Raw genomic sequence first — 20951 nt, 5'->3', positions numbered from 1 at the left:
AGAATATACATATATATATATTTATTTATTTCAAATAAAACGTTTCTGTTTTATATTGAAATGGATTATGTAAAGGGTCTAAATAAATAATAAACATACAAATGACTGCATTACACTGTAAAAAAAATAAGGAGTTCACATCGTTTCTTTATCATTATTCAAGAAGCTGTACATATCCATATGTATTGTCTCACACACTAAATTGCAGAAAAAACTAGGAATTAATTTAGAGATTAAAAAGGGAAATATTCAGTAATAGACAATGTTAAATACGTTAAATATGATATCACACTTCCATGTTATTATTTTACCTTTTGTCTGTTCTCCTAAACGTGTCGAAATCCAACATATTACACTTAATTACGTAATAAGATGTCTAACCCCTGGAAATCATATAATCACAGATGTAATTATTTCAACCAACCATGAAATGTAGCTTTAATGTTCGTCTCAGACATATGCCTATATTGCTTTCAAGAGATGAATATAGCCTGAAGATTTTTCTATGCTATATTTTAACATAGTCAAATACAATGTACATAACAATGGTTCTGAAACAGAATATTAAATAATTCACATGTCAAGGGGAAGACTAGTAATATGATGCAAATTAAGAACTGAGACATGTTTACATGTCTCAATTCCAGGCAACCGTGATCTATAAACTTGAATGGTCTTAAAAAAAAAAAAAATTATGTAAATGTTTATTGAGTTAATCGAATTCATAAAAAAAATAGTCCAATTTGTCTTTGGCCAATGTAAAACAAAACCTGCAGAAACCTAAAGGGGGAGACAAAGATTGTCAAACTTTCGGGACAATACAGAACAATTATTAATTTCCTACCCTTTTAAGAACAGCCAACCTTGCAATTCAGTTTCATTTGATCTACAGGCCTATGTATTTATATGTCTTGATTTTAAACCTTAGAGGTAGACATATAGGATATATGGCAGGCCTGTCCGGATTAATATAAAGTTGAAAACGTTGACCCCTAATTGCCCACAGAAACACCACTTTAAATTGAACCCACGCAATAATAGAACAATATAATCTATAATTTATAATCAATAATATGTGTTATCAAATCCCCACACAACAACCTGCTCAAATCCAGCCCACGCTGCTCCGAGCTCTTCTTTATGACTGACATAACCCTCCACTAAACACAAGGCGAGAGGCGCATTCCAGTGGAGGTATCAGCCAATCACCGGTTGAGGGGGCGTCGCCCTCTTGATTCCTGCTTGGTGGGAGTCTGAAGTTTAGGGATTTGAGGAGAGGCGGCGCGAGAGAATGGTGCACCCAGACCCGCCGAGGCGCGTGAGAATTCAACTCCGCTCAGACGCTGTCCCCGCGCAACTTTAACCACACATGCGCGGTTTTATAGGCTTCCGTTTTTGTTTGGAAAGTTTAAAGCCCTTCTTTCTCGCTGTGCATTCACACGTTTCAACAAATGGCTTGGATTATTCCTCCACATCTCCACCGTCCCCGCGCCGCGTTCATCCTGCTCGCGCTCGTGCTGACAGGTGAAGCGTCCGCGCAGGTTTTCGATAGTTATGGATTATCGTATGCCGTGCGACCCGACCTGGCTGAGGACGCTGTACTGGTAGCCAACAATGGAATACGCGTGCCTTTCGGGAGATCCGTCTTTATTGATCCCATCAACGACCTGGTGATCCAAGTTCAGCCCGGAGACAGATGCGGTATAACAGTTCTGGACAATGACCCCCTGTCCCAAAGGCCCGGGCACCTGTCTCCTAAAAAGTTCCCCTGCGAATTCGGTCCCAACGACGTGAAATATTCCCACTTCGGCTCTCGGAGCCCCGCCAAGGATAGGGTGAGGTTACAACTCAGGTACGACACCCAGACGGACACTGTGATTATCCCTTTCATGATGGAGGTGGAGGTAATCTTCACTCAGTTGGAAGTGCTGACCAAAAACATGCCCCTCACGGTGGAGAAGCATCTTGGCACAAGTAACCCGATTGACAAGAGAACACTAGAGTTCACATTCGACCGAGGCACACACCAGTGTAAAATTGCATCGCTTTCCACCGGCAGTGCGTTACCCAGATACGGGAAACTTGTGGATGATGGGAACCTGGGAACAATGTTTGATTGTGATGAATTCATGAATATGAACGTCCGTTATCAGCACACTTTCGCTTTGAAGTCGCCGAACAGAGATTATATCCCAATGTTCGTGGAACTACAAGATAAGGAGGGCAATTTGCTCAAACAGGAATTTTTTCAAATCTTAGTGCGGATTAAGGAGGGGGAGGACAACTCGGCGCCTAAACCCAGCTTCGTGGCTATGATGATGATGGAAGTGGACCAGTTTGTCATGACAGCGATCACAACAGACATGCTGGCGGCGGAGGACATAGAGTCTATCCCGGACGACTTAATTTTCAACATAACCTCCCCCCTATCGTTCGAGGAAGGATACATAGTGAGCACAGACGACAGGAATTTGCCAATCACGTCGTTTTACCAGGGAGACCTGAAAGAGTTGAAAATAGCCTACAAACCCCCTGCCGTGGATTCTAACACTGAGAGGATTTTCCAAATTGTATTTGAGATTGTCGACACAGAGGGGGCTGTGTCAGATCCCTTCGCTTTCATGATTGTGGTTAAGCCCATGAACACATTGGCCCCTGTGGTGACCAGGAACAGTGGGCAGCTGCTCTATGAGGGCCAGTCAAGGCCCCTTTCCAGCCCACACAACCTGGAGATCAGTGACGAGGACAACCTGGATAAGGTCAAGGTCACCGCCATCGCAGGCCTGCGCCACGGACACCTCAGTGTTTTGGGCTCGGGGAGGAAGTTCTTCACGCCGGCCGACCTGGACGCAGGCGTGGTTGTCTACCAACATGACGGCAGCGACACCTACAGCGACAACATCATCTTCAGGATGACGGATGGCAAAAATGAGGTGGAGTTCCTCTTCCCCATCACGGTGGTGCCCACCGATGACGAGCCGCCCATCATCAACGCCAACACAGGTTTGGTTTTGTTTAAAAACCAGATCATGCTCATCTCCCCTCTCATGCTCAGCGCCGCTGACATTGACTCAGAGGATTCCACCATTTTATTCGAGATGGAACCGCCCTTTTCCGCCGTTGGCCAGGTGATGCTGCGGCAGGCTGAGGCCCCGGAGGATCCGTCCACCTGGAAGTTCAATTCTGAGGAGGAGCTCTACGAGAAGGTGGTCACCGATTGGCTGCAGCAGGACATCACAGACGGCAAACTCTTCTACAAACACGTCGGGCCCCACAGCACCGACACCGTCATGGATCACTTCGTGTTCAGAGTTCAGGATGACAACGACCCGCCCAACCAGTCGGGTCAGAGCTCATTCATCGTCAAGGTTCTCCCCGTCGATGACCTGCCGCCTGACATATACCCCGGCACGACCCTGCAGATGACCGTCCATGAGTACCAGCTCACCTTCTTCCGCAAAAAGTTTCTCCGCTACACAGACCTTGACTCGGAAGACAGAGATCTGAAGTACACCATTGTCCAGCCACCGACTGATACTGATGAAAACAGCCCCGTAGTGCTGGGATCAATAGTATTGACAGAAAAGCCAGACACTGAAGTCATTACTTTCACTCAGGCACAGATTAACCACCATAAAATCTCTTACAAACCACCATACCTGGAGCTAGGGATTACAACTCACGTATTACAGTTTAAGTACATTGTGGAAGATACTTCCGGAAACCGTGCAGAAGGAGTGTTTACCATAATTCTTCAGCCCGTGGACAACACGCCGCCAGAGATCACCAACTCCGGCTTCGGTGTCTTTGAGCGTGGCACCCATGTCATCACCAGTACGGAGCTGCACACCTCAGACACTGACACTGACAGCAGACAGATCTCTTTTACGTTGACCCAGGCCCCGCTGCACGGCCACTTCCGGTTCACATTCACCGACATGACCAAAGGGCACACGTTCAGCCTGGAGGACATCGGACATGGCAGGATCTCATACGTCCACAATGGAGACGAATCAACCGCTGACTCAATACAGGTGGACGTCAGCGACGGAGTGCACGTGGTTCCCGTCACTATCAAGATCGCCGTGAAGCCCATCGACGACGAGACCCCCACCATCACGCTGCCGGCGGGAACTATCGGCTCCTATATGGACGTCCTAGAGAACGGAGCGACCGAAATAACCACAAACGTTATCCAGGGACGAGACGAGGACACTGACGACCTCCGACTGACCTACATCGTGGAGGACCCGCCGATATTTGGTCAGATCCTGGTGAACGGCAGGCGGTCTGACAGGTTCACCCAGGCTGACATCATCAGCGGGCTGGTGCTGTACGCGCACACCAGTGGCGAGATCGGCTTCACCACCAAAGAGGACTTCTTCAACCTCACTCTGACCGATCTGTCTGACGAGTGGACTGTGGGGGGTAACAAAATCACAGGGGTCAGAGTTCATGTAACCATACTTCCCCTGGACAGCCAGGCGCCAGAGGTCTTTGTGGGGCCTCAGTATGTGGTCACCGAAGGTGGGAAAAGTGCTGTTGAGGTTATGCACATCAGCACCAGTGATGTGGACACCCCCAATGACGACCTCCTCTGCACCATCATCGTCCAGCCGACGTCCGGCTATGTGGAGAATATCTCCCCTGCCCCTGGCTCAGAGAAGTCCCGTTCGGGGACAGCCATCAGCGCTTTTACTATGAAGGACATCCGACAGAGTCACATTTTCTACGTCCAAAGTATTCACAAGGGCGTGGAGCCGATTGAGGACAGGTTCACGTTCCGGTGCTCTGATGGCATCAACTATTCTGAGAGGCATTTCTTCCCCATCTCCATAATTCCTTCTAATGACGAGAAGCCAGAGATTTACATGAGAGAGTTTGTGGTGATGGAGGGGATGAACATAGTGATAGACACACCAATACTGAATGGCGCTGACTCAGATGAACCACCAGATGAACTGATATTTATCATCACCAGGGGCCCCAAGCATGGCTACATACTCAATCAGCTCACCACCGGCACGGTCACTGTCACTAACTTCACCCTAGATCAGATCAAAGAGGCCTCCAGCATCGTCTACGAACACGACGACTCCGAGACGACGGAAGACAGCTTCGATGTCGTTCTCACAGACGGAAAGTTCAGTGTGGAAAAGACTGTAATCATTATGATAATCCCCATCGATGATGAGACTCCGCGGATGGCGATCAATGATGGACTGGAGGTGGAGATCGGTGACGTGAATGTGATAAGCAGTACAATTCTAAAGGCCACCGATCTGGACAGCGAAGATAGCTCTCTAACGTACATCGTCCGCTACGGGCCCAGTCAGGGCTATCTGCAGAAGACGCCGGCCGACGGCTCACTACAAAACATCACTGTCGGCATGAACTTCACCCAGAACGAGGTGGACCTTGGATTGATCGTGTACATCCACAACGGACAAGAAGGGATCCGCGACCTCATCAAGTTTGACGTGACGGACGGCACCAACACCCTGATTGACCGATACTTCTATGTCACCATCGGAGGCATCGACATGGTTTTCCCCGACGTGGTCAACAAAGGCGTGTCGCTGAAGGAAGGCGGCAGGGTGTCCCTGACCACTGACCTGCTCAGCACCACCGACCTCAACAGCCCCGATGAACACCTGGTGTTCACCATCACGCGGGCACCCGTGAGGGGTCACCTGGAGTGCACGGACACCCCCGGAATGCCCATCGCGTCCTTCACTCAACTACAGCTGGCGGGAAACAAAATCTACTATGTCCACACGGCGGATGACGAGGTGAAGATGGATAGCTTTGAGTTTGAGGTGACAGATGGCTACAACCCAGTGTTCCGCACCTTCCGTATATTAATCACCAATGTGGATAATAAACGTCCTGTGGTAACAATGCACGGCCTCAGCGTGACCGAGGGAGAGAACAAGCTCATCACACCCTTTGAGCTGACGGTGGAGGACAGGGACACGACGGATCACCTCCTGAGGTTCACCGTCACTCAGGTGCCGGTCCACGGCCGCCTGCTGTTCAACAGAACCAGACCCGTCACCTCCTTCACCAAGCAGGACCTGAATGAGAACATGATCACGTACAAGCACGACGGCACGGAGAGCGCCGAAGACAGCTTCTCCTTCACCGTGACGGACGGCACCCACACCGATTTCTACGTATTCCCTGACACGGTGTACGAGACCCGCAAACCCCAGGTGATGAAGATCAGGATCCTGTCGGTGGACAACGGGGTGCCCCAGATCTCGGTGAACAAGGGCGCGCCCACGCTGAGGGTCCTGGACACAGGTCACCTGGGCTTTCTTATCACCTCCAAGACCCTGAAGGCAGAGGACAGAGGCAGCCGGCAGGACTCTGTGATCTTCAGGGTCAGCGTATCTCCGCAGCATGGCTACCTCATCAACCTTGGCAGAGGAAACGCCACGGTGTCCAGCTTCACCCAAGGTAAGACTGCATTTCCATGCACCTCATTATTCCACAAACAATACATCAACTATGTAAAACAATGTGTGTGTGTGTGTGTGTGTGTGTGTTTGTCATGCCCGCGCCGCTGGCGTCGTGCTTTGAATTCCCAGCGAGGTCGGAGCCCACTTACTCTTAACTCATTATGCGTGTTGTCACTTTGCTAATGGCTCTATCCTCGGAGGTACACAGGAGAGGGAGAAAACAGCTGAGTTCAAACACCAAGGTTTTAGGTTTCTCTCCAGAGAGTGCCTGTTTGTCGAGATGAAGTGTGTCAGCACCTTGGGCTGTCCGCATTTTACAAGAACTGTGATTTCTCTCCCTCTCTCGCTCACCTCTGCTAATGCATTTCCCTTCCCGGAGAATTAGCAGTGTTTTGCACACACCACAGTAACATTTTCTCCTCTACAGACATGGAGGGGCACATGGAGTTGGTGAGGGGGGGGGGGGGGGGTGGGGAGGGTTGCAAACATAAGGAGAGAAGGTGTGAACATGAAAACACACCAAAGGGAGGGAGAACTGTTTGTTGGGTATCACACGGCAAACAACGGGCTTTTACAAACACGGGTTGTCAGACTCTGCTGTTGTAAACGAACCGCAGGGAAGGGAGGGGAGGGGGGGGGGGGGGGGGGGGGGGGGGGGATGGGGGGGCGGGGGGGGGCGTTGGTAAATACTAAATATCAGGCCAAGGAGATCAGTGCACACTCCATCTCCACGTACTTCCCTCCCTGTATTTACTCTGTCATTCCTCCACCCGCTGCTTCGGAGGCCTGTTCAATATTTCAAGCGTTCTCACCGGGGTAAACAGACAGTGAATAAAGCCAACGTCCCCAGGGTGTCTCAAAATTGTGGCTATGCATTTTTATGAGTGGACCCCTTTGAAGGGAAATGTTTTGACATCAAATATTGAAGATGCGAGAAGGAGGCCGCTTCTCGCTGTCCCCCCCTCGTTCTGGGGCGACGAGGATAGCTCCGCGGCCCCCCCGTTCAAGATGGCAACAGTCGAGATGAGACTATTTTCTCCCTCAGCGACGTGTGACAGTGGAGCCATCGCTTCTGCTCACAGCGAAAGGCCCAGGACACAGTTAACAGATTTACACACGAGGGGCATAATTCAGGGAATGTGTGGGAAAATAATAACTCTGCCTGCCCTAGATGATAGCACAGAGGCAGGGGAAACACTTATAGAAGATAGAAGAATAGTGTTAGAATAACGCAAGGGAATATACTGAGCGTGGTCAGGAGGAATTATACACTACTGCCACTAGCCAGAAGTCCTGAGAAAGTGTGGCCTTTCTTTCAACCGTAGTCCATAATCTCTTTGTACTGACCTCCTGGGCATCCGTGTTTGTATTTCAGCTGAAATCGATGACATGAAGATATGCTACGTGCTGAAGAACGGAGACAACTCCACGAGTGACACCTTCCACTTCTCCATTGAGGACAAAGGTGAGCTTAGGTTCTGGATGATTGTTTGATGTGAAATGTTTTCCAGTTCTGTTTGTGTACAATGTGCTGCAGTCAACCCTTTGGCAAGATGAGAAGCGTGTGCCTTTCCTATGCTAGAACTTAATTGTTTTAAGGAGGTATTCTGAGTCATTTAATTTCATGAAGGTGGAATTAATTTTTTCATAACCATTGTTACAGCAATGACAATTTAAAGTTTCTCATATCCCCTGTATCCTTTAAGTACCCATAGGGGAACATGTTCCTCTATTTAAGAAAGACTGGTCTAGTGGTAATGATCTTTCACTGACAGTTGAAAAGGTCTGGGTTCGAAAACGAAATGTCCACCGTCCTGGCATCCTGGAGCAACATTTAATAGCCTTTAATGACCTGTATCAACAGATTCACTGTAAGGCGCTATGGATGGAAGTATCTGCTGAATGTGATATGCTATAGAACGCTTTGTACGCCATTTGTTTTATGCGCCTGAGACCTAGCAAGAGAAAGATAAATCAGCAACCCAGAGACAAACATATTGAGAGAAACAATGGCCGAAGAAAAGCAACAAGAAAAACAACCCCTTGGGCTGCCTTTATTAGTCTTCATAAAGGAGTGTTTTTTCTGCAGTGGTGGGGGAACTAAATTTTGCTGATATTTTCTGTCACGCCCGCTGCCCTGCTCGAACCAGTAGTTAAAAAACCATTTAGATGTCAAGGCCGCCTGGACCATCAACTACTTTTTTTCCATGAGGGCAACCTTGAAGTAGATATCTTTAAAATACGGCTGTCTGCCAATAAGAGCCACGAGCACAGGCACAAACACACGCACACGTGCACACGCACGCACGCACACACACTGTTTATTTTCCCTTTTTTTTTACTTCCCAGACAACACTAAATATCGATTGTTTATGTCCCGAGTCTGGGTCCGTTGCATTTGTAAAAAGAACCTTTTTTCAGAGTCGGTCGTGTCGGCCATTACCTGAAGTAGCTCCGTTGACAGTGTGTTATTTCTTCTGCTCTTTACATTCAAACTGAGAACACAACGGATCTCTCTCTCTCGGAGAAGGGCCCGGCTTTTCAACAAGACACACTTAGATAACGGATCCCACCCCATTCATTGGCGACCACGGTACGGTTCTGTGGCTACAATTAGCGCGCAGACAGACTAATGGCCGTGCTAACAGGTAGAGGGGCTGTTATTGGGGCTGTAGAGCTGGAGTTATGGGCAAACGCTCCAGGCTCTTCATGGAGAAGGAGCAGTTGATGTGGGCACTCTGTCTGGGCTCGCGGCGGTGGCCGTGCGCGTACAGAGCTCCGTTTTGTTGAGTCAAGCTCAGTCGATTCTCCTCATTATTCGCTCAATTGGGCTATTTGTCATGGATCTCTGTAGGCCTTCTCCTCCTCCTCCTCCTCCTCCATTTCCGTCGTGCCTCCAGCTCACAACAGTCACTCCATCTCTCTCTCCTTTATTTTAGATGACTTTTTCTCTTTCGCTCCCTCTCTGTTTCTCCCTGGCTCTTTCTCTGACTCTCTTTCTCGGTGTCTCTCTCTCTACACATGTCTTTGTTTGACTCTCTATCTATTTAGCTCTCTCTCTCTTGCTATCCCTCCCCCATATCTCTCTTACCCTCCCTCTCTCCTCCTGTCTTTATATCTATCTCACCCTCTATATACCTACCTCTCTCTCTCTCCCTTCAGCTGTCTCTCCCTCTACTGATCCCCCATCTCTGCATCGCCCTCTCTCTCTCTCATTGTCTACCTCTCCCTTTCTCTCCATCTCTCTCCCTATCTCAGTCTACCGTCCATCTCCCTCTCTCCGTCTACCGTGTAGCTCTCCCGCTCCATTCTCTGTACGCATCCTCGCTCCCTGGTTCCGCAGGCGGGTTGAGCGATGGCTCGCTCTCCGAGAGATCCCGTCGATATCAACCCGGAGAGATGGATCAGAGGACTGCTGCTGTTAGCTCCTCACGCCTGACAACCAATCTCCTCCCCTCCACCTCCTCCTCCACCCAGTCGAGCTGGAGCACTTCACAAACCTGTGGTGCAAAGGGGTGCGAGGCTAACCTGCGGGGCACGCGCAGTCTTTATCCCAGTGCTAGTCTTCTTGTTTGAACTTCTCAGCAGTATCATCAGGTGTGGTTTACGAGCGCGTTTCGCCGAGGCTGGCGGTTCACTGCCTTTGCGGTGAGCCTCCTTGAGCAACGACCCCACGTACCCGGCCGGAGTCTCTCTCTTCCCGCCTACGTTCACAGGGCGGCACTGGTGCATTGTGGGCCGGCAGCAAGGCCTGAAGTACCCCGGTGATGGAGGCTAGGGTGGGGGAATGCTTTGAAGCTGCAAACAGAGCTCCTCAGGATCTGGGCTTTGATTCTTGGGAGCTGGGATCCATATTTAGGGCGCATCACAACACACGCCTGAACCACACAGGATGCTGCCGTTGGCTGTGTTGTGTTGTTCCTGTCCTTTTCCGAATACATTGAGAGTCACATGACGGCCCTCACAATTGGATTATCCAAGCATGTTGGGTTTCTGCATGTGTATGTATGTACGTATGTCAATGTGATTCTCTGTGCTGCTCATTCAGTTCCAATTCAATGGAATAATATTCTAAAACGACTTTACAGGGGTTGTGTGTGTGCGTGTGCAAGTGCGTGTGTGCCTGCATATGCCTGTGGCATATGCAAATTTATGAGTGAGGTCGTTATAATTAGTTAGTTAGTTAGTGAGATTTTGGATCATGTATTTTTAAAGTACATTTACATGTACATTGTCATTAGGGAGCTGTTTTTATCAAGAGCCTCTGATAAGTGAGGCTGAGAAAAGTATTTCTTGAAAGGTACACATTTATTGGTTCTCCTGTCATCTTTTAATTAAAATCAAGTGGGTGATTTCATGCCAGACAAATTTACTCGATACAAAAATGGAATTTGATGACTATGATTGACTATGACTATGACTATGACTTTGATGATTATGAAATTAATTAACATAATTGAAAGGCACAACTACTGCATATTGTTAGGAGGGTATGCCCAGATGCTGATTTACCTGCGTTGGGCTAATATCTTAAATATAATCATCAAACGATCAGCCAACTGGGATACAGCGCCAGACTCATCATTCATCCGGTCTTCTCAAACGGGAGTAGAACCCCGCAGAACTCTCCAGAACTGAACTTCCTGTGTTCTGTTTTTAAGCCGTCAAAATGGGCGAAATGTTTGTTCAAAACACGGTGCCATCCATTGCACTCCATCTCAATGCTCTTGGCAGCTTGTACCTTGGCTGGCATCGAACCAGCGGCGAGTTCATTCTGTGAAAGCTTCTGGTGCAGATGGATTATGCTGATGAATGCCACGGTATTGACCTATTTAGGCTGAGTGTGCATGAGTTTAGCTCCTGGCAGCCGGCTACCTACTTTGTGGCGTGATGCGATTTGAACTGTAGAGCGAGACTTTATAAATCTCCGGGGTGGAGAACGTTGATGGGCCCAAGTTATAATCCTCTTCTTTCGACCACGCTGCACTTTTTGTCTTTTATGCGTCGGAGACGGTTACAGTAAAAGCCCAGGCTTTGATTTGCAACAGACCAATCTTTGTGTTTTATTAATGTAAAAAGAACGGGTCGTCCTTCCGAGGAGAACGTTATGAAGTTTGACGTTGATCGAGCACCTCTCATAGGGACAAATTACGTTTGTGTCATTTTGGGGATGCGGGAGGAATCCCTGTCTCACTCGATTAAGCCGGCATAAACAAACCGACCAGATGGGCTTTTCACCCAAAATAACAACATGACAATCAAGCGCCGTCCAGAGAAGCTTGTCATTTTTAATTGGTGTGTTGCACAATGACTGAGGGCCACTCACTCGGTTGAATGGAGCAATGAGGCACTTAACCCATTGAACGTCTCCAAGAGCCCGGACAATGCATTCTTTGCATAATTGAGGTGCATCGGGCATCGATTGAAGATAGCAGGAGGAGAGGCAGAGGTGCTTGTTGACCCCCAGAGGTCTGAGAAGATGAGCTGTTCCTGGAGGGAGTTAAGCTGATGGGATTTCTAGCGGTGAGGCTGAGTTCAAGGTTGCTGGGTGATGGCATGCAAGTTGACAAGGTGTTGTAAAAGGGTGGTGACGTTAAAGGTTGTTGGAGTTGTGGTGGTTGTGATGTCCGTAGTAGTAGGAGGTAGATTTCAGTTGGAGAAGGTTGCATTTAGATATAAGGTAGAAGATGGTTAAGATTAAGTTTAGGTATAGGCTAGAGATTGTTTTGTTCAGCTGTTCGGTGAGAGATGGCTATGGTAAGATGTTGTGTTAGATAGGTTAACGTTTACGTATTAGGGTAGAGATGGTAAAGATAAGGTATTATGTTAGATATGTTTCTATTTGTTACATCAATCGATCTATGCATCAAAATATCAGAACAATTCCCCACATTTGTAGGTTGATGGGAGTGTTCCCTTTTAAATGATGTATATATGCCTATTATTATGTGTTTATTCAACAACGCATTTCATTGAAGGAGTGGTGTATTGCATTGGAATGAGGAGGATAGTGTTTGAATTAAATATACATTTTGAAAGAGTGTTAATTAACACAGAGATGCTGGCATTACTGGTGTTGGTGACGGTGTTACTGGTGGAGGGCGAGTAGCAGCTGGGGGTCTCTGTATTTCTAAACCGTGTCAGGATGTGGGTGGAATTGGCTGTGGGTGGGGATGTTCACGTCTGAGTTCATGTGTGAGTTTATGTGTGTTCACTCTCTGTGCTCACCTGCTGTGTGAAGTCCCGCTGGGAGCAACAAGAGACCTATAATTACTGAGAAAGTGTCAGCTCACTTTCTGACAACAAAATCTATCTCTGTTTATGTCTATGTTTGGTTGGGTGGGTGGTTGTGTGTGTGTGTGTGTGGGTGGGTGGGTGGGTGGATGGCTGTGTATGTATGGGTGTGTGTGTGTGTGTGTGTGTGTGTGTGTGTGTGTGTGTGTGTGTGTGTGTGTGTGTGTGTGTGTGTGTGTGTGTGTGTGTGAGAGTGTGTATGTGTGTGTGTGTGTGTGTGTGTGTGGCCGGGTGTGGAAGGCTGGATGATGTGTGTCTGTTTAATGTGTGTGCATGCTCACTAGTTAGTTTTTTCTGTTTTTGGCAGTCTCTTCAGACTTAGCCCTACCAACCTACAAAACAATGACATGATACATGGACATCTTTTTCCTCTAATACATTATGTAAAAATCCAAGTACACAGGTGCATATTGTTTCACACGAAATACAATGTAATACTTTGCAACACATAATATAATAGTGTTCTCGAATTGATTTATAAGTATTTGATGAGAAGCTGGTCAACCAAAAAGTTAATTTCCTCTCCTGGTTTTAAAGTTTCAAGTCGTTGCTTCCTCTTGAGGTTAAGAAGTAGATGGTATGCTATGTTTGAAGAATGGATGTTTTTTTAAACAAACTGCTCTACATTGGTATCTTGTGAAACAAATTCCTTGCAGGAATGGTGGTTTCTACCTAGCTTGCTGCAGCTCAAGCAGAGAAAGCTAGAGGCACATCTAACTGGGTATTACTTATTCTTTACTTATTCTACTTATTCTTTCCATTATTCCATTATTCGTTTCCATTATGCATTAGTTTCAGGTGTATATTGTAGTAGTATATCAGTGAGATGCTTTAGGTATTAGGTTAGAGATTATTCAATTTAGGTATTAAGTTAGAGACGGTTCAGATGAGGCATTAGGTTAGAGATAATTACGTTTTGGCGCTAGGTGAGAGATGGTTCAATTTAGGTTTTTGGACTTGAGATAATTAGGTTCAGGTCTTAGGTTAGAGATGCTAAAGTTTAGATGAAAGGTTGAAGATGATGGTAAAGTTACGGTATATGGTTAGAGAATATGGTTAAGTTAGGGTATAAGGTTAAAGATGGTTACATTTAGGCATTAGGATAGAAATTGTAAAGCTGAGGTATTAGGTTAGACATGGTTAACTTCAGGTTCTAGGTTAGGGACGGCTACGTTTAGGTAACCTTAGACGGTTAACCTTAGGTTCAAGGTTAGGGACGGCTACCTTTGCTTCTAGGTGTCCGTCTGTCTGTGAGCTTCCTCTGCGACTAGCCCTCCGATGCAGCGCGAGGTGAAGGCCGGCCTCCGCCTCCTGCCTCCGGAGCTCTGCGGCTGCCGTCGGTCGCGGCGTCGGAGCGCCGTAGCGCCGTAGCGCCGTCCCTAATCACAGGTTATTGCTGCGAAACGCTCGGGGAACGCTGGGATTCATTTCCTGCTCCCTGCTCCTCTCTCTAATCCAGCGTCTGAGGGGGATTATGATTGTTGTGTGTGGGGTGGGGGGGGTTTTCCTTTCCTTCCCTGTTTTTTTTTTTTCCATCGCCCGCGGCCCAGTGCCGGGCCAGCCCCCGGAACGTGCCCTCACACGCCGGTGCGAGGCGAAGCGCGGTCGACGTGTGTCAGGTAGAAACCTCGGGAAAAGAGGGTTGAGTCATCGGTTTTACTGCTCTGTCTCTGTATGCTGTTATTAATCAGCCCCCCCCCCCCGCCCCCCAGCCCTGACTAACTCCTTCCCTGGGTGGTATTGCGTTCCTCTGTCCTTGAGACTGATCATATGTCACACACACACACAGCTTGTGTCCTTTACTGACACGTTAGTGTGTGTGTGTGTGTGTGTGTGTGTGTGCGGATGTGTCTGTTTTTGTGTGTGTTTTCTGTATGTGTGAGTGTGTAACTGTGGGTCTGTCTGTGCGAGTCTGGTGTATATGTGCGTGTGTGCCAGTGTGTGCGTGTGTATGTGTATAAACATGTTGTCATCCTTGAATCCTTGAAAGGAATATTTCTTTAGGAGCCGTGGTAAAAAGAGCAGCGAGGGGGTGTGGCAGCTCGTAAAAAAATATTCACTAGACATTTTATTGTCGGACTTAAAAAATGTCGTGTTCAACTGTGATCAAACATCTGGGAGTTGATTACAGAGTGGTGGGGGAAACATCTGCTCCCCGGTGAGGAGGAGGAGGGGGAGGAGGGGGAAGGGGGGGTGAGAGGAGGTAGAGTAGGAGGAGGGAGGGTGGGGAGAAGAGGGAGTAGGTGGTGGTGCAGGAGTGATTAAGGAGAAGGAAGAGGGCAAGGAGGAAGTGGGTGCGGACGAGAAAGGGGAGCGAGGAAGAGAGGAGGAGGAGGAGGCGAATGAGGAGGGGGTGGAGGATAAGTGAATTACAGGCAGAGATCTGAGCTCATCTGATCTCGCTGTGGAGTTTTAAGTTTTTTCACGTTCTGCTGGTCATGTTCATCTGATTGTCCACCCGTATCTCCTCCCGTCCGTCCACATGGTGACGGAGGAGGAGGCTGCCAGCGACCGGCTGCACAGCCAGGGGATGTGTTGTGTTGTGTTGTGTTGTGTTGTGTTGTGTTGTGTTGTTGTGTTCTGGTTCATGGTGGATCCAGCTGTCATGGGTAGCGCTCTTGGATTTGAAATGAAAATCATTTCTCATCAACTCAAACAGCTGTGATAATTACAAATGTGAAATTGTCGGAGTGAGACACAGTATATACACAGTATATATATATATATATATATATGCATCTCACAGAAAGTGGCAGCTGAATTAAATGTGATGCTATTCAATAGAATCACAGTGAACACACTAATCGACACATGTATGTATTTATACAGAGCTTCAATAATCTACAACCTTTGGGTGAAGAGCTGATGTGTTTATACACTGGATATACACTTTATTTGATTTGACAGTCAGACAGACAGACAGACAGACAGACAGACAGACAGACAGACAGACTTAATAATGTTAACCAGTTATTCAAGGTAAATCTGAGCGCACCAGTATTTGATTTTCAGTCCTTGGGTGGTGTTTCTGAAGTGGTGGAGGTTCCGCACTGCTGGAGTATTCATGTCCTAGCTCTGGAGAGAAATAGGAAGAGCAACGCACCCCTGGCTCAAACCAACCCTGCTCAAGATGAAAATCTCTTCTTCCTATAAGACCACACACTCGAGACCAAACACCCCTCTGCCCCCCCCCCCCCCCTCCCCCATCCTGCAAACCCAGGATAAGGATCTACCACTTACACGGCAAGGGCAGGCGAGGAAAATTCCCAAACCTGGGTGTCTATGAGCAGGTCCAAGTCCAGACCTGTTCCCCGGCTGCCGACTGGTGTCGTTACCACCGACTTTAGGATCCCCTTGGAGCAGAACGAGAGCGCTTTGGCGCCTCGGGAGCGTCTAGGTGTTTCTTCACGTGTTTAACCTCCAGCTGCGGAGCCAACACGCAACGTTGGTGGCGAAGTTAAACACGTAAAGAAACACCTTCTTCAACCGGGGCAGGATTATCGCCGGCTGGAGTGCAGGGCGACTTAACACATTTTTACACGGTGTTGATCGGCGGTGACAGAACGCCTCGCTTCCTGCTGGGGGGTCTCCCCTCCCTCCCTACCCCCCCCCACTCCTCCTCTCTGCTCCCTTACAGCGGATCAGTGCTGGCTCCACTCTGCTAAATCAGCCTGGGTAATGTGTTTCCCGGGCCCCCCCCCCCCGGACTCCCAGCGGTGCAGGGCCTACCGGGGTCTGTCTCTGCGCTGCGGTGTAAGCGGGGCGTTGACAGCTGGCCCGTGCATGCGGCGGCGGCGCGCAGTCGCAGCTCTGCATGGGTCTGAGTCGTGCAAAATGGTAATGCAAACCCTGCGAAATCCAATGCATACACCGGGCTGCATGCTGGGACGTGTGGCTGTGTACATAGAGGTGAAATGCACACAATGGGGGGGGGGGCGTCGCGGTGGGGGCACGTGCGCGCCTGCGTTTGGGCGGATGCATGCACGTGGCATGCATAAAAGAGCGGAATCCCACGTGAATACACGCGCACGCACACACACACACACACACACACATGTGCACATACACTCGTGCACATACATGCTTAGATTGCACAGGGCTCTCTTCCATATCGCTCGCTCCCGCTCACACACGCGCATATGCTCAATCGAGAACACACAAGCCCGCACAGTGATGCAGGCTCTCACATATGCACACACGCACACACACACACACACACACACATTCGCACAAACTCTCACAGTCTCACCAACATGCAGGCATTCGCACTCACTCTCACACGCACACTCACTGACTCACTCACTCGCCCTCATTCTCCCTCTCTCTCTCTCACACACACACACACACACACACACTGTGTGCGTGCGCGCACGCACACAGGCACATACACACACAGCCACACACATGCACACGCATACAAGCATGCAGCACGCAGTCACGCACGCACACACAAACACAGACAGTGTTGACGGTGCAGCTTGCAGGGACGGTGTGTGTGAGCCTGTGGTGACAGATGGGGTCCCGCAAAGATGTTTTATGCCGGAGGCTGGTCCTCACAAGTCTTTAAAGCGAGGACTCTTCTCTCTCAGACTCTCAGATGTTGTCTCTTCTTTAGGCCGGCTGGCTGCAATGATGTACGCAAGAACAGACAATTAGGCTTAATGATGTCATCGCCAGAGAAGTTCTGCAATTCATAGTCTTTAAAGCTGGCGGGGTGTCGGGGGGGTGTGTGTGTGTGTGTGTGTGTTTGGGTCTATTGTCTGTGTGTGTGTGTGTGTGTGTGTGTGTGTGTGTGGGTGTCTGTGTGTGTGTGTGTTCTGGGCAACAATAGTGAGAATTGTATCATAATCTTTCATTGTGTTTAAGTGGGGGTGAGAGGGAGATGAGAGTGTGTGTTTGTGTGTTTGTGTGTGGCGGTGTGTGTGTGTGAATGGCGGTGTGTGTGTGTGTGTGTGTGTGTGGCCATGTGTGTGAGTATGTGTTAGTGTGAGAGTGTGTGGCGGTGGAGGTACCGGGGGGGGCACCCAGTTTCCCTTTCACCACCAAGACCGCTATCACCACCTGCTCCCCTCCGGTGGAAGTGAATACTCACCTGGTGGGGACCCACCTGGTGTCCCGGGGAGATGAGAGAGAGCAGAGAGGGGGGGGGGGGGGGGGTTGGAGATGAAAGGTAGAGAAGTGATTTGATGATCTGGGATGGGGGGGACAGGAGGGGAGGCCATCTCTCTCTCCGCTACCCAGCCTGACTCTGCAGTTTGTGCCAGGCGACATGCTGCCGCCCCCTCTAGCCGCCGAGGGAAACGCTTAGCAGGAAATAAATTTCCACCAGTGGTCACTGCGCGTCGATTGTCCAATCACATGGCTGAACGCACACGCCGCACAACGCACTCGTTTGCATAAAGCTAATCGAAGTGAAACTTTTTTTTTGTCGTTTTTTTTCGGCCCCTAGTTGACGCACCGACCTGAACTGTCCCATGATCCTTTGCGCCACACATCTGATTCAAAGTCAAGGGAGCACGTTGGCTCTCTTCATTAGCAGCGCGCAGAGGAGCCGGGCTGTCAAGGGGAACGGGAAGCACAGCCGGCGGTGTCTGGATCTCTTCTGCCACACACTAGGGGCTGAGAGTCGGCCCTCGTCTCCACACCAGGGAGATGTTTTAATAGTTCCAGAAACATCTCCGCCTCGCTGGAGTGATGTTTCAGCGCCGCCACGCATGAAGCTGAGTTGGGCCCATCTGAGGCCGGCTGCTTGTATTAAATGATGTTTTATTACTTTTTAGTAGGGGTGTAACGATACACAAAAGTCACGATTCGGTACGTACCTCGGTTTTTAAGCTGCGGTTCGGTATGTTTTTTGGTACAGCAGTTTTTATTATTTTATTTTTATTAAACAATTTCATTTTTATTTGATTTATTAAATTGTATCAAACAAATGCCTTACACAAATGAAAAGACATCAAATACAATTGAGGAAAAAAAACACAATAAAGTCCAGGACTTATTTCCATTGTGGTCCTCAACACAAAACATCAGGACAAGACAAGACACTCATAGAGTGTGTGATAATCAATAACAACTTTTTTCAAAGAAAATTTTATTAAATTTTTAATTGAATTTATTTATTTTATTTATTTTTTCCGGTACGTACCCAAATGAAACGTGCATTGAACCGTTAGACCCGTACTGAAAAATGTCAGTACAAATACGCGTATTGTTACACCCCTACTTTTTAGTAATTTATTATGTTTTATCAAAACGACTTTCAGCACAGGTTTGTCATTAAGCAGCAGGTAGGGGTTATGGTATGTCTACAGGGTAGGTTGCAGTACATGATGGTACACTATGGGTTTGAACCCATAGTGGGTGTGGTACAAATCAACATCGCCCAAACTGATTTTTTAATGGATGGATGTTGCCGGTCGCCGTCAGACAGTGAATATTTCACAAACTGAAAATCTGTTCAACCCGGTGACAACATCATCATCATAATAATAATATTTCTATCTAGAGCGCACCTTTCAATTACAAACAAAGTACGATTCACAAGGAAACTCAAGTGAGCGTTGGGTTAGGGCTGTACAGTATGGACTAAAATTTATATCACGTATGATTTGAAGCATAGACGGTAACGGTATTATATCACGGTATGTTAATTTTATATTCTAATTTCGATATAAATGCTTCGGAAGGGGTAAAATACTGGTTAGGCAGCTATTACTGTATTTTTGTATTACTAGGAAATATTTCACATAGTACAGAAGTATTTTAAGAACATTTATTGAGCAAAAGTGCAATAGAAAAAAATGCTAAATCTTTTCTTTTTTTTTAAGTTACTTCCAGTATGGATAGTATGGATTTCTTTCTCCACTTGGTCGCAGACCTTGCCGTATAGTTTTGGCATCTCAATTTGGCTGAAGTGTGTGCCCATCTCTTTAAAGCCCTTTCTATCGACATTTTGTCGACAGTCTCGTTCCACCGCTGGCTTTTTTTGTCGTAAGGACTGGCTTTGGAAAATGCCTGCGGAAGCGATGTCTGAGATGCAGAGACAGCTTCACGCTACCAGCGTCTGTCTCGTACGGTGTGGAATGAGAGCTTGTGAAGGGTTGCGTGCCTGCGTGCTTGCGCAATAGCATACTGCCTGAGAAGGCAGTATCGCTGTCAAATCGGTCCCGGGGAGAAGTAACGTTGCGCCGAATTGAAAAAGGAACTACTTTTGTTACCACATTTTCAGTTGTCTCGCATAACTTTACTTTTCACATGAAAATTAAGTTACGTTACTGTATTTACGTTACTTACTTTGTAACACGTTACACACAACACATACCGTAGCGCATATTCACACCGGTGTACTTTCTATACCGTTTATACCGTACACCCCTACATCGGGTCAAATGGAAAAGAACGTGAAGCATAAAAGGAACCAAAACAAACCACAATCGTCAAAAGACAAAGAATAACAAGTAGACAAAGTTTGCAAAAAAATAATCGTCCCTTTCTGTTGAGATAATTAGGCTACCTCTTAATGGTTCACTAAAATGTGTAAACATTGAGTGGGCACTAAATGGGCCAACCATGCTGGGAAACATATGCTCGCACAGACAAACCATATTATATATTCAATGCACACGTCACGGCTTGGCTATTAACTTACCGTGCTTGAAGGGGCTGGTGGGCGGCTTTAAACATGGCTCGTTACCTCTCTGACCTGGGAGGTGTGTGACGGTCATGTGACCATGTGTGGTGCAGGCGACAAACGGTCCTGTTAATTTGGTTATCTGCACAAGCAATTTGTAGCCTGCTAATGCTATCTTTCAGAGCTGGGGGCTGTGCGTGTGTGTGTGTGTGTGTGTGTGTGTGTGCGCGTGTGTTCGGGTGTTGTGTATTGCGTGTGTGTATGTGCATGCATTTGATCTAATACCAATTTCACACTGCACACCGCAGATTAATTTTCAATTAGCCCATTAGTATTGGCTCCCCCATACAGGAGCGGCAGGAGTGAACTTGTGAATATTCTTAAAAGCTTTTCTCCTTGCATTGTTTCTGGGGCGTGGAGATAATGACTTGCTTGTCCAGGGAGACGGGAAAAAAAAGTTAAAAGCGACATTCGGGGAAAAGCTGGCACAAAAGGGTAGGGGTAGCCTTTTATAAGTCTGAAGCTAAGAGGCCCCTTCCAGAGAGGAACACTTCAACAAT

General features: G+C 47.8%; 1 protein-coding gene across 1 annotated transcript in view; it reads left to right on the top strand.

Moving 5' to 3' along the window:
• Window positions 1-1451: 1451 nt before the first annotated feature.
• The window catches only part of frem2b (FRAS1 related extracellular matrix 2b), a gene marked incomplete at both ends in the record, with an annotated part of 88810 nt that continues 69310 nt past the window's right edge, over window positions 1452-20951 (top strand). The window contains 2 exon segments of the mRNA XM_084466376.1: window positions 1452-6462; window positions 7840-7929. Coding sequence (XP_084322502.1) covers window positions 1452-6462; window positions 7840-7929 — 5101 coding nt within the window.

Source organism: Micromesistius poutassou (assembly GCF_964030765.1).
Source record: "Micromesistius poutassou genome assembly, chromosome: 4".
Lineage (NCBI taxonomy): Eukaryota > Metazoa > Chordata > Actinopteri > Gadiformes > Gadidae > Micromesistius > Micromesistius poutassou.
Note: the sequence above shows the minus strand (reverse complement) of the source record. Positions and strands in the feature narration are given on the sequence as shown.